Here is a 14,994-nt window from a genome sequence, read left to right on the forward strand (position 1 = left end):
CTTGTCATGATTTTCTTCTCTTCCAAATAAAGTATGAGCAAACTTGCTCTAAGTACAGCTAAAGCTAAAAGTCTTCAGTTCAAGTGACTGCATACACTCTCTATTCACAGGGAAAATGTGCGTATACGTATTCTTTCAAAGAAGAATCCACGGTTTAACCCAAAAGAAACAGTTTACTCTGTTGCCACAGATGTGCTAAAAATACAGTCAAAACATTTTATTGTCAATTTTCTTAGTATTATTCAATCTTTTTTTTCTGTAAAGTAAGTTGACTGCTTGCATCTGAGAACTTAAAAAAAGGTTTCCTAGAATATCTTACACATGAATCAGTCTGAATCAGTCAAATAATTTATTCATCCTATTATAAGAAATATCAAACACCCTTGCATGTTACCTGAGAATGAGCAGAAGACAAAACTACTGTCCAGCAACAACAGTTACTTGAGATCAGTTTTTCATACGCACTTTTAAACAATGGGCATTCATACTCACAGCATTTGAGACCAGTGATTTTGCCTAAACAGAATTCATCTTCAGCCATTTCCTCCTCTAGTTTCAACCACTGCCTAACATACACTACAAACATGTTGTGGTAGGAAGTGCATGCCCCATATCCAACATAGTTCCCCTCAACTCCAGATTTCTCAGATTTAAGGGACTCAAAGGAGTTGAAGAGAGAATGGTAAGCCTTCACAGAAAAAACTTTTTTTTTTTCAAGTGTTTTAACTACATGCAAACTCTCCCTGTAAGACACCCCAAATACTTGGAGAAGGGCCAATTTTTTTATGGGAAGAGTGACTGAAAAATCATTCTAAGTGCAACTTTATGCCTGGAGGTACAGTGCTTGCTGAAAACAAACAACTCATTTAGATGTCCTCATAATTTCAGAAACAGATGTTCCTCTGAACATGCCACCAAGGTCACTTGAGATGAGGAGACATGAGATCATTCTGAAAGCTTCTGTTCCATGTACAGAAAAATACTGTGTACATAAACACAACCATGACATCCATGGGTCAAAACCTTGCCCAAATCCCAGAGATCAGAAGCACAAGAAAAAACAGGAGGCGAGTTTGTGTATTGGCTGGCATGAAAGTAAAAATATCGCCCATGGTAAACATATCAGATGAATCCTCAAGCCTTGTCTAGGAAAAGATAGCATGGGGCAGGTCAGTTTTCTAGGACTGAATCCTTTAAAGCCTCCTCTAAGGCTAACAGAAGTAATGTGAATAAAAAAAGGTGGTTTTAATATAAAGATGCAGTAACATATATTGCAGTTGAGAAACCAGGTAAAGATGGAAGAATGCTGGAAACTTTGAAGAAGCATGTCAGTGTGAGAGAATTTTCTATTAATGAACAATTGAACAAAATTCTCAGAGATAACCCATAGCAGAATCATAAAGAGTGGCTCCTCAACTCCTAAATCCTGGAAATGTCTGAGGATTGCAGAGAAACACAGTCTTGAAGGACTCTGGCAAATGCTAGAACCAGAGCTGATTCAACTTGGCTCATTTTTGCTCCCGCTGTGTTTAGATGTTTATCACAGGCATAAGCATTATACTCAAGCATTATCCACTTTGAAAAGCTGCAGTAAGACTTAGGTGGAGAGTTTATCTTGAATCTTGTATTCCCACATCTGGAATGACAGTCAGCTTTGGATGACTGCACTAACAGAAGTGCAGTCATTCAGTAAACCTATGTAATAGCAATGGGAACAGAGAGTGTAGTAGGTGTCAAAAGCTGCCATGAGATGACGGGAGAAAGCGTTTTGCCAACACTGTGAAGACAATGGTATCACAGGAGATCCAGAAGGGACACTTCAAATCCCATGTTCCCCTAGGTACATCACAGTCATGAAAGAATTGGAGTATGTCTTTCCCCCTCTCAATCTAGTGATCCAAAATTTAAACAGGACTCTGGGGAAAACGATGGGAGGGGTTTGCATGTACAGACAATGCATTTGGAAAAATAGTTTCTCTATACGCACACTCACTATGTGTGTGGCTTTCAGCAATACCCTGCTGATGTAAGTCAGAAGATGTAGTCCCACAGTCTCCAATCTAATTAAAGTACTGCTCTCTCAAAAGTGGCATTATTTCCTCAACTTCAATGACAGTGTTTAGAGCTCAAAATGTGAAAAGAGCTCCACTGGCAGCCTTACAAACATTATGTTACGTACTGGCACGACTCTGATGAATGCCACTGATATAGCTGAGTATTGGCTTAACGAGGTATAATCAAAGCAAATACTGCCTTTTTTAGCTACCTTACAGCACATTCACATACAGTTATCCAATTGGAAACTGTGTGGAAATACAACTCCTTGAATGACCGTGCAATAAATGTAAACAAAATCTCATATAAGATCTTTCCTTGTCATCAAAAGTAAGGTGAACAATTCCAAACTTTTAGTTTTGAAGAAAAACAAACAAAGCACACTCCAGAATAACCTTAGGTTACAATTCGTAACAAGTTCTAAGAATGACCTCTTCTATAAAAAGTGCCCTTATATCAGAAATGAGCTATTTTATTGCCAAGTGGAGAATGTGACAGATTAAGAAAAGACTCAAAGGGTTTTCTGGTAAGAGTCTAAATTGAGGAACTAAGGTCCTTAATTAGAGGAAAAAAAACACTAATTAGACTCTTTAGAGATCATTTAGCAATTGAATGGAAGAAAGAAATGGAAAATACTGTAGACAAGAAAGTAAAGCTGAAGCAGCTGATAATTGGACTTCAACTGAGCTAACAGAGAAACAATTAACTTTTCAACACAGACAAGTAGTCTGAAATTTCCCACATGAAAGTAGGGAAAGGAAACTGAGGCAGACAGTATATGAAATCACAAATCCTGACTATTTATTCCTCCTCTAGACTGTTCTCTGCTATGAAAAACCCTAGTCAGGAAAGAAATTTAATAATGACTCCAAAACCCCACCAGCATCCAAACTATCTGATCAAACATGCTGAAATGTGGATGCTGACTTCAGATGTCAGTGCATTCAAATAAAATCTGGAAATAGACAGAATTCTGGGCCAGCTAAATCAAGGGATGCAAATCAAAATAGTCTGATACCAAACCACCTGGACTATTCCTGGAAGGAGAAAAGTCTCTCACTCTCTCTCATGTTACGTGAGGAAACAATTTTTGTCAATTTTCTCTATACAGGTTCAGAAAACTAACGGGTAGCACTCTTCAAAGAAGAATGTGTCTGGACTAGAAAATCTTATCTGTGGACAAAAAAGACTCTTCAGAGCATCTCTAAGTCCCAAAACATAGGGAGATAATATTATTAAATATGTCTCAGTCAAAATCTAGTAACTGACAGCAACCAAGATGTTCAGCCAAAGAATCTAAAGTGTCCCAAAGACAAACATGGAAAAAAAGTGTTTTGTCCTGGTTTCAGCTGGGTTAGAATTAATTTTTCTTTGTAGTAGCTAGAATAAGCTGGTATTTCAGGATTGATAGCTGGGAACAGTCTGGGTATCAGTCAGTGGGTGGTGAGCAAAAGCACTGTGCATTACCTGTTTGTACTTTCTATCATTGCTATTGTTTTGTTTTCTCACAATTATTACACTGTTCTTATCTCAACATATAAATCTCCCTTTACCCTTCCAATTCTCTCCCATCCCCTGGGAAGGGGAGGGCAAGTGAGCAGCTGTATGGTGTTTGGGCACCAGCCAGGATCAAACCACTACATGTTTCTTTCTGTACAGTCCAAAGATTGACAATCCATCTGCATGCTTGATAAGATGCTGCCTCTACATAAGAAAATGGTTGGGTAATACTGTGCTAGCCTGCTTATAGGTGAGAAACAAATGGCAGACATCATCGACTATGTGAATATGCAGTTTTACCACACATGACAAAAATAAGTGACAGGTAAGGACAGATGCCTTAGCTTTAAAGTTACATACATTCTTCCCCAAATGCAAACATCTTGAATCCTTAACTATGCAGAATGCTCCCCACTTGAGGAAGGAGGTGTCTGTAAACAAGAAGACAGTGAGAAAATTGCACAACATCCTTGCACACATATTGCCCTAAAGCTCCCAACTTGGAAGAGATATTCAGATTTGAGACTGATACTAGTTAAATTCATGAAACTCCCATCAAGCAGTAAATGGTTTCAACTTAGTTGTACGTTTTACACACAAGACTGCCTGGCTGTTACCTCACCAAGTGAAAAAATCAGATGCACTTGCTTTAAATTCATCCAAAGTTGAACTGGCTAGTGGTTGAAACAGGAATTTTGTAGGGAAATCAAGTTAAGATGATAGAAGATCTCTAAGCAGTGGGATTCAGAACACCTAAGACCTCAAAGCTGCACAAGCATCTTCAGCATCTGCACAAGCATCTTCAGGTAATCTCTCTAAAAACACAGGTCCTCTACAATGAATTAAGACTTTCTAGGTCTAGATAAATTGCAACCAGAAGTAACAGCCACAAATGTGAGTACTGAACAGGCATCTATCCTGAAACCTTACAAAGACTATACATGAGAATACTGATGCCAGATTATTTTCTGCTATATTAGAGCATCACTCTTTCCTGAAATCCTGGGGGGGCAAAACTCCTGAAAAATACAAGGATTAGATCTGCCCAAAACGTTCATACATACATTTCTGTCAACACTGAAATATTAATCAGTTACGTTACAGTTTTGCACATCAAAGCATAAATTCTTTTGGCAATATGTTTTATATCCTTTTTGAGAATGATGATCTGGAATGCTTAGGGTTTTTTGATAGCTATTGAACTGACCAGCAAAGGACTTCTCAACTGAGCAGACAAAAACTGGCATTACCTCTTTACCTCAGGGAATGGAAAATTTTCTATTAATTCACTTGGAGGCTGCTACATTGGAAAAGCATTTCTGGCACACCAGGGAAAAGGGGTCCCTGGAGGCCAATTACAGAAGAAATCAAAATTCCGAGGCACTGTAAAATACCCTCAAGGCTCTAAGTTGGCTCAGAGTGACTCTAAAATCAGAGTTTCTGTACTGCCTGTAGATTCTCAGCTGGCACTGAGAGTGCAGGTGAGGAAACCTGGGACTACTGCAGGTAACCAAATCCAGGGAAATTTGGACCCAACAGGAGGACTTCTTCCCAGTCTGCTAGAGCCAAATTTGGTAGTCTCTACCAGGAGAAAGGCAGAGCATGTATTCCCAATAGCATGCACACACACACAGCTAGCCATATAAGCAAGCGGAAAGCAGCTCAGACGTCACATACTTCCAGTGCTGGCCCCCTACCTGTCAGCTTGAAGTTTGTTCTCAGTTTACATGCAGGCACAGGAAACAGAGGTCTTGCCAGCAACTAGCAGCAAGTTGCACTGGTCCCTCAGTCCCATGGTCGGTCTCTCTCTAACAGCTGACACATAGACCTCTTATTCTGCTTGCTTCCTAGTCTTACCTGAAGTTGGCTAATGGCTCACACATGTTCAGAAAAGATTGTGCACTCACACAGAAACCAGATTTAGTAAGAATACAGGATAGGCTGTGGTGATCAAGCATTAGATTTGATCAGACCTTTTATGCCCCTTTTACCCCTATTTTTCCCACTTGTTCCTCCTTGATCCTTCTCTTTCCCCTCCTATGTCCCTTCCACTGAACATTCCATAACAAGCCTCCTATTTTTATTTTTTTTAAACAAGTCCGAAATTTTCTCCCTCCTTCAAATCCTTTAAATCCTGGACCCCTTTAGGCAACATGCCCTTAGTCTGCATAGAGTGATTTCTGCTGAGTCATCCTGCTGAGTTTCACACCAGGAACAATCGAATCTTCCTTTCATGGTCTTAGAAGCAGCCAGTTCAGCATGCTCCACTTCTCCCTGGTTAGATTCCTTTGCTTCCTCCACCTATCACTGTACCTTCAATGACCGTCATGTCCTTGCATTTGATTTAGTTAGTCTTTAATCAGATACCATAATAGCAACAATGTTCTATATACAGATCATTTGGAGAACAGCTGCTCACTGGTCTACATAATAGTGCAGATGGCAAAAAAAGTAATTAGTCACCATGCCCATAAACACACCACCGTAATTACTGAGGTTGACAAATATGCAACCACCAGTATAGTTTGGATGAAATGTAACACAGAAGCAGACAGACAGCATGACATGCTTTTCTCAACAATAAAAGTATTTTATGTTTTAGTTATAGCCTCTCACACCAATTTTATTTCTTCTAATTCTTCTTATAGTGTTTATATTGTTCAATAATGGTGCAGGAGGAAGGAGGAGGGACTTAATGCCTAAATAAAGAACCCATTTATGTGGTTGTGGAAGTTGTGAAAGGGACATGGTGCTAGATTTTGTTTCCTGTTGACTGGGAAGTGCTTATCCTATTCTTGATGATGGTAGAACACAGTGATCAAAAATTTTCTGGAGTTCCACTTTGAGGAATTAGGTCACCAAACTGATGATAAAGACAGAAACTACACAATGATATCTCATAATTTTTGCCCTCCAGGGAGGCTATCCGCATTGGAATTCTGCTGCTCACATGAAGTTCTTGCTGCTGATGGAAACTGCTTGTTCCATGTGCAAGGAGTTTATCCCTTCAGAATACAAGAAGCAGGAGCCAGATTAGCAGCCTTTCTTCCTCCTTTAAGAAGGATTTTGCCCTACTGCCACAAACTGTAGCAAGACGAGTAGGTCTTCCTAGAAGTGGTGATACAGAAAGGTTTAAATTTAAGACCCCAAACTGACCAGCTCTGATAAGCTTAGAAAAGACTTTAGAGGTCTACTCTCCCACTTTGGTGAATGGGCCAAAAGTGGAGAGACCAAGCTTGAATACTATGCATGCTACTGAAGTAAAATTCTTTCTACACAGAGCTGGCAGACAGGTATGCACAACTGAAGACAAATTAAAACAACCAAAGGAAAGTAAGTAACTCTAGAGATGTACATACATACACAAAAAACCCCAAGAGAGACATAGCTGTAAGTCCAGAAATCAGAGGAAGGCAGTCCTCTGTACTACCTACTTCACCATGAGCCAGCTACGAGTAGCTGCTCATCTGTTGTAGGGTGAGAACATTCGCTCCCTACAGCTTTGGCCAGTACCCATGACTGGAGCTTGGAGACAAATCCGTCTTTAGAGCCTTTGTGCAACATATCTTTGACACATTGTCAAGAAAAAAAACAGTATTTGAAAGAAATCAAGCTGTAAGTTACCCTGCATAAAAATGAAGACAGTGCTGGCCTGAAAGCAGACAGGATTTGTAGATAAATAAGAGATGGAAACACTGTTCTTGAGCAGGAGACACAAACTTGCAGCATAAGAAATATAGTATCATGTATATAGTAGTAGCAGTAATGATAATTTAAATGTAGTGTTTTAAGCAAAGCTGTAAAGAACTAACATATACCTGAATCTCTCTTCAAATGAAACAAGAAATAAGTGTACATCAGTTACTAAATACATGCGGCACACAGAACACAATGCATCTAAAGAAGCTGCATTGTGTTCTGTGTGAGAGGTAGAGAGGGAAATATCTCCCCCCCCCCCCCCCCCCGCCGCCCTTCTGTGGCCACTATAAAACTCCAACACTTTAAAGTTCAAGATTTTGCATATATTTGATGAGTTTACTATGGTAGTCATAACCAAAAATTGTATTAGAATATCTGAGGTTGTCAGACGTTGGCTTGAAAACACTTCTAAATGCTAGTAATTAAGCCAATGTTGAGTTTCTGCTTTTTTTGAAACATCAAGTTAATTATGCTTGTAAAGGTGTGGTTACACATAGCATACCAATGCACAGTATAGTATATATCTACTATATGAAATGTACACATGCATTATAAATATGCACACCAAGTAAGTGCCAAATGCAGCTCAGTAATTAGACAGAAATGGCTATACCACCAAGCACATATTTTCAGAGAAAGTGGATACTGACAGATATTTAATAAGAAAAAAAAAAGAGTAGCTGAATGTGGTAGAAGAAAAGGAGCTTGATTATCTGACTCCCAAATATTTGTGATTTTATTAACTGCCTGTATCATTGCTTCTCTAAACCTCACCCAAACCACAGCAACTATTTGAGCCATTGAATCCTGGCTCTCTGCTAGAGACGAGGCTATAAATCCAGTTATATAAATTGACCAAGTCAACACAAGGTACGAAATAGGAATCTGAAGAAAGTGTGTGCCTGGCATGGCATCTTTTCTCCAGTTATGTCACTGATGAAATAAAGATATTACCACTTCCTACAAGTCCTATTTCATTCGTTTTTTTATACTAAAATAACACACTAAGGCCTGGAAAGTAAAAAGGTATCAATGCTTATTTTTAACAAAACATTTACTCTTTTGACAAGCAAGCACTGATAACTGTACTCAGTTTATTCTCAGCTAAATAATACTTCCTTCAATTTGAAAATGATATGCATTCAGTTCTTGCTTAACAATATGAGGAAAAAGAAGAATGAACATTAGAAGAGAAGTCAAAAAGATATGCAGAACCAAAAAAAATGCTTACAAGGACAATGAACGTATAAGCAGAATTAGCTACATCTAGTATGAGGAGAAAAAGATGTATACAGAAATTGTATGAAAACACAGTAACATCATCAACAGAGGTCTGAGGGACACAGTTGTCAATAAATCAGGTGAGTATAAAGTAAAGTGAAATCAGATTTCCCCAGCTCTTACTACATACATAGCTTGCTTAATGAACCATACTGTCATTCTGAAAACACCTTTTGTAGTATCCAGGTTATGGAGGGAAAAAAACCCCAAACTTCAGCAAAACAAATCAACCTGAAGACTTTTGCACAGAGGCAATATCAGCATGAGTACTTACTACTTGCTAGGCGAGCTGGAGTTCAAGAGCCAAAAATCAGGTAACATTAGAATTAGGGACCTAGTAAAATACAGGCTACCTCAGTATGTTAGAGATTATTAAGAGTTCTACCTACCCACTGGACAGGTCAATCTTACACTTCAGGACATTCATGTGGTTTGACTCTGCCATCAAAATGGTGGAGTGGTATTGGGGTGGTATTGGGGAAGGAAAGAAGTATTTTGGAAATGTAAATTAAAAGAAACTTTTGGTTGATAGCGTCATAACCAAAAAACTCCACAGTAATTACACCAAAGTGATGCACATTTATTTTAATTAATTTTAAAGAATTATACATCCTACACTTCACACACTCTCCTTTTATGGGGAAGTTTCCCAAAGAGCAGAAAAAATTCTGCCTTCAGAACTGTTTTTGAGAAAAGACAGAATGAAATATTTTGGAATACACTTTAGGACAAGTTTGTACTGGCAAAGATGCCAAGCGATCAAAACTCTCTCCTCCTGTAGCTTCCATGGCTCCTCAAGTCAATAGCAAAATAGGGCTTGACGACAAAATTACGGTCAGTGTATGAGTCACAGTGCAGCTGAATACATATATAAACTATATATCATTTCTTCATAATTCTTCTGACAGGGCTATTTTTAAAGTATTATAACAACTACTTTCTGAGTAACAATGCACTAAAAAAGTGTGTTTGTACATTTAACAAAACAGCAAGAAAGGTGACTACTACCCTTCCTTACTTTAACATATCTGAAACAGTTACGGGAATCAGAATATGTTACCAATGTTCAGATCGATTTTGAAAAACAAAATATAGCTTAATATAGCAAAGGGGAATTCAAAAAAATAATGCCAGAAAGATAATGTTTCCTTAAAACATCTTGCTTGGCTCCCGGGGTTTGTGTACATTATATCAGTTGGGTCAACAGGACTTCTTTCACTGTGTCCACTCTTCCATAGTTTTGATCCCACTTCTTTTCAAGTCCCTGCAAGAGTGTATAAGAAACAACTGCCCCTAAGGGCTTACTCCGCGCCTATTTAATACCATTATAAGGTCATCAGGAAGGGTCAGGGGGAAGGAACATAGGTGCTAGAACACAGGCACCCAAAACACCTCAAAGATTTTTTTTGATCATAGTGGGTAACTGCCCTTTCTCCTTGAAAGATTATCAGCAACTTGCACAGACACTTTCAAAAATGGAAGAAAGGAAGAGGATTTTATTAAGAGAAGGAAAATACAGTTATTCTACTGAGCTGATGTCTGACTGGTATCCCAATCAAACTGGTAAATGCATGCAAATGTATTACATTACATATGTAAATGTATCACTAACCAGACAATCCCAGAATTCTTTAGGCTGCCTTTGTTCTAACTGAGGTAACCTCAAACTCTTTTCCAAAGGAGTGTTTTGATTTGAAGCAGCAGTGCTGTTCTGAAATTAAATTTACGGCCAATCCCACTCAACCAGGCACTGTGCTAATCTGCAGAGAAGTTTCCATGTGCATGGACTAGTTCTCTTTTAGAAGGAAGTAACCAACAAGGTCCCCAGATGTGCTCCAACCCTCCACATCTCCATTACGGTCTGAATGGATGGCTAATCGGATGGCTAATCCTTTGGACAGTTTTAAATTCTGTTCTGACATAAAAATAGACCTGCTTTTAAGCAGGGGCTGGACAAGAAGACTTCCAGAGATACCTGATAGTGAGTTGTTTCATGATTCTACAGAAAATACCAAAACCGCACACAGTGTCAGTGCAAGCACCATGGCACTAACTGATTTGATCTGCTCCTGTTGTTTCAAATTATTTGCTAATGTAAACATACATTTCCATGTCCAAAAATTCTTACTTACCAGCGTCACATTCTAATTTAATACAACACAAACTACCCTGGGTAGTAAAGTAGTGTTCTGTGAAAGTACAGATTCTCTGCAGGTTTCTTCTTGCGAAGGTAGATTAACCTGTGCCATGCTCGTTGTCAAAGTTATACTGCTGCAGAACTCAAGTTAGCTTCTTTCAAGTTAGCTCAGATATTTGCACACCACACTGAAAATGCAGTTAATATGCTGCCTGTGTTATACAGCATGAGGAACTAGAAAAATCATAATGACATGTACAACCTGAAAAAAACACTGCCAATCATTAAGTGGTGGAAATTAGCTTTAAGCTTGATATCATCATCCTCTCAGTGGTTAATGATATCCATTATAAACCAGAATTAATTCCAATTTATCTGCATATTCATTAGCAGCTCAGTATACAACATCTCATCTCTAGTTATGTGATGATTTTAAAACATACTCAGTGCTGTCATCATGATTCTACTGCCTCAGTATGAAGATGTACTTCTTATTTTGTCCTTCTCAAAAATGATAGGTAAAAAGCAAAGAGAAAATGCAAAGAACTGAAAGAAAATTGAAATTATTTAAGACTAATACAGAAAAAGGCAAACTGAGATGATCTGTGCAAGTGAAAAAAACCCCCTTAGAACAAAATGGTCTCAACATTCCCAGAATAATAAGTGGAGGCTTATATGTCTGGCATCTAAGTATTTCCACTTAAGCCTTATTTCCTAAGAAAATCAAGTTTATAAGACATTTTCTATTCCCACCCATTCATCTGAAATAATTTGTCAACCTTTGTCCAGATTCAGTTAATTTGTTAAGAAGCAGAAGTCTTGCTAATCAGCAATTTTTTACAAGGTTTTTCAATAAAAAAACAAAAAAAAGGTAAAGAGAAAAGACTTCCACAACTGTACCCCAGTCATGTGTTGAAGTGTGAGTGAGAAAGCAGACACTGCAGGTATTTGGATGAGAAATAGTGAAAGATTAAGTCTTTATGATGAGAATATGCAAGCAAGCTAACCAAATTCCCTTGAATGCTATGTTTTCTTAGTTCTACTGCTCATGGAATAGCTTCTTTAATGAGTTCACTGCTGCTCCAGTAGAAATAAATATTTATATCTTAATTAGCCAGAAAAATCCAGACAGTGAATCCTACCACTTCTGTTCCCTGTCTTCTTTCCAGCAGAAATCGGAAGATATTAGCTGTAATCTTGTTATCTTGGACACCTTGTCCAAGGCCACGGTTGTCATCCTGCATAAGTCGACGATCCAAGATCACTTCCAACTGACCTGAAAGAGCAATACAAGGATTATACTGGTAACAAGATGATGTAAACCTTCTATTAAACATAAGAAAAATACCCTGAAATAAAAGTTACAAAGAATCACATTTTTTCTGTTGCATATGGAAGAGTAATAGCAGATCAATATTGTTAGGACTGATTATGAAAACAGTTAATAGCTTTGGGCTTTGGATGTTTATAACATTCCAAAAATTTTTCACAAGTCTTCCAGTAAGTCCTGCAAATTTTTAACATAAGAATCTAAATAGAAGTTCGCATGAAAAGTTACTGCTATTAACTATTATTTGTAACAAGGATACCTTGCACATCAAGCATCAAAGAGGAGAATCACCCCAAGTAGCTGCAGCTGTATGGAGAGACCTTCTGTAGAGGAACTGTGTTCACCTTAAGACTCCATAAAGAGTGCACCTCCTAAATATATCTTTTCCTTTTTTTGTTTTTACTTCACAGTTGGAAGCAAAAAGAAAAGCAGGGAGGCAATATGAGTATATAAATACTCGCAATCACTTCTTCTTGTAAGGGTATTTTCACTTGTGGGAGTAGGAAAAGAAAACTTTGCACCAGATGAACACTGAGTATAAATTTCTGAGTTTGTACTGAACTGTAGCATTGCCATTCAGAATAGCTCTGATGATAAATAATAGCCTTATGGAAGATGAAATTCCTATCTTTTCAAGTTTGTATCACCAGAGGGAAACCAGTTCAGGGCATGTAATTAACGCTGTCACAGTTTTTGCACACTGAAACTTCAAACAACTGTACTTGTTTCCTAAATAAAACTGGATGACTGAAGTACTTGTTTCCTAAATAAGAAATGCACAGTTTAAGCTACTAGAAAAGGCTGTTTAGTAAGGTGGTCTCTTTTATATTTCATTGTTCTACAAATACTTATCCAATTTTCCTAAATACTTGTTCTTCCTTTCCCTTGAGTAAAAACAGATTTTGTGTATCTAGGACAGAGGTCAGCTGGTAATGAGTAAGAAACAAATTACCATTTTGAACTAAGGTATAAGGCTTTGGTATAAGGATTGTGCCTCAAATTGATGGTCTTTGTGGATTGCTGTATGAACACAGGCTGACAGACAGGTATGATAAGTCTTTGAACAAAGCTAGAACCATAGCAAGAAAGACAAACCTATGATAAACTTTTTTCAAAATTTTCAAGCAAAACTTAGAAGATCTAGATCCAAAACTACCTAACTTCATTTTCAGCATTCTTTAAGAAGATAGGATAATGAAGGCTGACAAAACAAAGCTTTATGATTCTTAAGTGGATTTGCTGTTCACAATCACAACAATATAATCAGTGCTGCTAAAGTCAGCAATAAAAACCATTTCCAAAGTGGGTCAAAGATTAAAAAAGACTGTTTTAGGGAAATTTCTGGCTTAAAAATGGTATAAGTGTATTGCATGAGGCTTCAGGACATAAATGATCCTCGCTACTTCATTAATTATCCATCAGACTGCAGAGAAGTCCACCTCTAAATGACAGTGGTGCATCCCATTTATCTGGTCTTCCCTGGGGCATGCAGAACAATCCATTAAGTAGTAAATTAGAGCAAAATTGGATAGAACTTACTAAATGGTGGAGGATGTTCAGCATCTAACATCAAGAAATGATTAAGCATCCATTCCCACAAATAGAAAAAGAGAGATGGAAAGTAGGAATTAAGTTGTGGCATATGTACTTTACAGTTTTTGATCAAGTCTCTTAGAAGCTGATGTTGAAGACTGATGTCAATACAATGAGAAATCCTACTCGATACTGCTGAGATCATCTGACAGTATGAGAATTAACTGCTCCACAGTAAAGAACCTGTCTCTAATCCAAGAATGAGAAGTGAGAAATAATCAGCTGTTCATATAAATCTCAGATGGTGGGTTATGCCTTGAGACACACAATTTCAGACATACGGATACATAGCTATTGAAGGTGCTTCTACATTGCATTCTACAGTGCATTACTACACTGTAATGTTTCTGAATTTTCTTCAGGATCCCTTTGAGATCCTGAAGGGCCTTCAAAATAAGTGTCATGAAGCATATAACTTTCAGCAGCCACAGAACCTTTGGCTTCATTTTTGTTTTCTTTTAAGAGGTCCAACATGACCTCAGGACAAATGTAGTAAACAATCATTTAATGAAATATTACTTAATGATAACAAGTCAGATGAATACAGTTTCTCCTCTTTTTTAGTGGGCTTAGAGTAAGTATTTGATGTTGCTAACTATTTCTTAACCTTGAGTGACATAAATAGAGTTTGCCAAAGAGTGACATAGTTAAGAAATTAATGCTATAACCACATATTGGATACATCTCCTCTTTTATTTAACTGGAGTAGGGGAAAAGCCTCTAATGACCTCTGACTGGGCTGAAACCAGTGCTCACAGAAAACCAGTTTCTCCCTGATATTTAACTACAATGAAAGGCATGAAAAAGTGTGGTTTTGTCTCATATCGGATGGCCTTGGAACAAAAGGCTGATATTTTCCACCATGGCTTTATTAAAGCATCGGTCTACAGGCCAGTGTTAACTTTGCCCCAAAATGCATTAGGTTTGTTAATACTGCCATCAACCTAGTACAGTATTCCATCTTTTGTCAGAATAGACATTAGTATGACATTTTTCAGAAAAGGAACTGGAAAGTAGGTTTTGGCATAGTTTCTGATGGGTTTGTTTTCTTCTAAGTATTCATTCCATTTTTTTTCAAAACCATGTAAATTTAAACTCACAATATATTACAGCAAGGAATTATACATCTTAAATTATTCATTATATACCTTATTTGCCCACTACTTGTTAGCTGTATTTGAATGTCTCCTCATTCTGGTAGGAGTATAGACTGAATAACTGACCTCTGTTTCCATCCCTTCAGGCCATTCATCATAGCCTTTTCTGCTGTGAGGGACAAGACTCGTCCCTTCTGGGATTCTTAATATGAATTGATTTTTCTTGTCAACATATTCATCAGCTCTTTCAAATTACTCCATTAAGTTTGTGAAGTATAATTTTGCTTCAGAAGTATGTTGAT

General features: G+C 37.7%; 1 protein-coding gene across 7 annotated transcripts in view; it reads right to left on the bottom strand.

Moving 5' to 3' along the window:
* MAN2A1 (mannosidase alpha class 2A member 1) overlaps positions 1-14,994 on the bottom strand; it is a 126,305-nt gene that overhangs the window by 10,980 nt on the left and 100,331 nt on the right. For 6 of the 7 annotated variants that reach the window (XR_012621509.1, XR_012621511.1, XR_012621508.1 and 3 more), the window contains exon 19: positions 11,815-11,948. Coding sequence is in view for 3 of the 7 variants with exons in the window: in XM_074811552.1 (XP_074667653.1) it covers positions 11,815-11,948 (134 nt within the window). In the remaining 4 variants the exon portion in view is untranslated. Of the gene's footprint in view, positions 1-3,915; positions 3,987-11,814; positions 11,949-14,994 lie in introns of all 7 variants that reach the window. The other variant, XM_074811554.1, reaches the window with a different exon arrangement.

The sequence above is a fragment of the Strix aluco genome, chromosome Z (genome assembly GCF_031877795.1).
Source record: "Strix aluco isolate bStrAlu1 chromosome Z, bStrAlu1.hap1, whole genome shotgun sequence".
NCBI classification, from domain to species: Eukaryota; Metazoa; Chordata; class Aves; order Strigiformes; family Strigidae; genus Strix; species Strix aluco.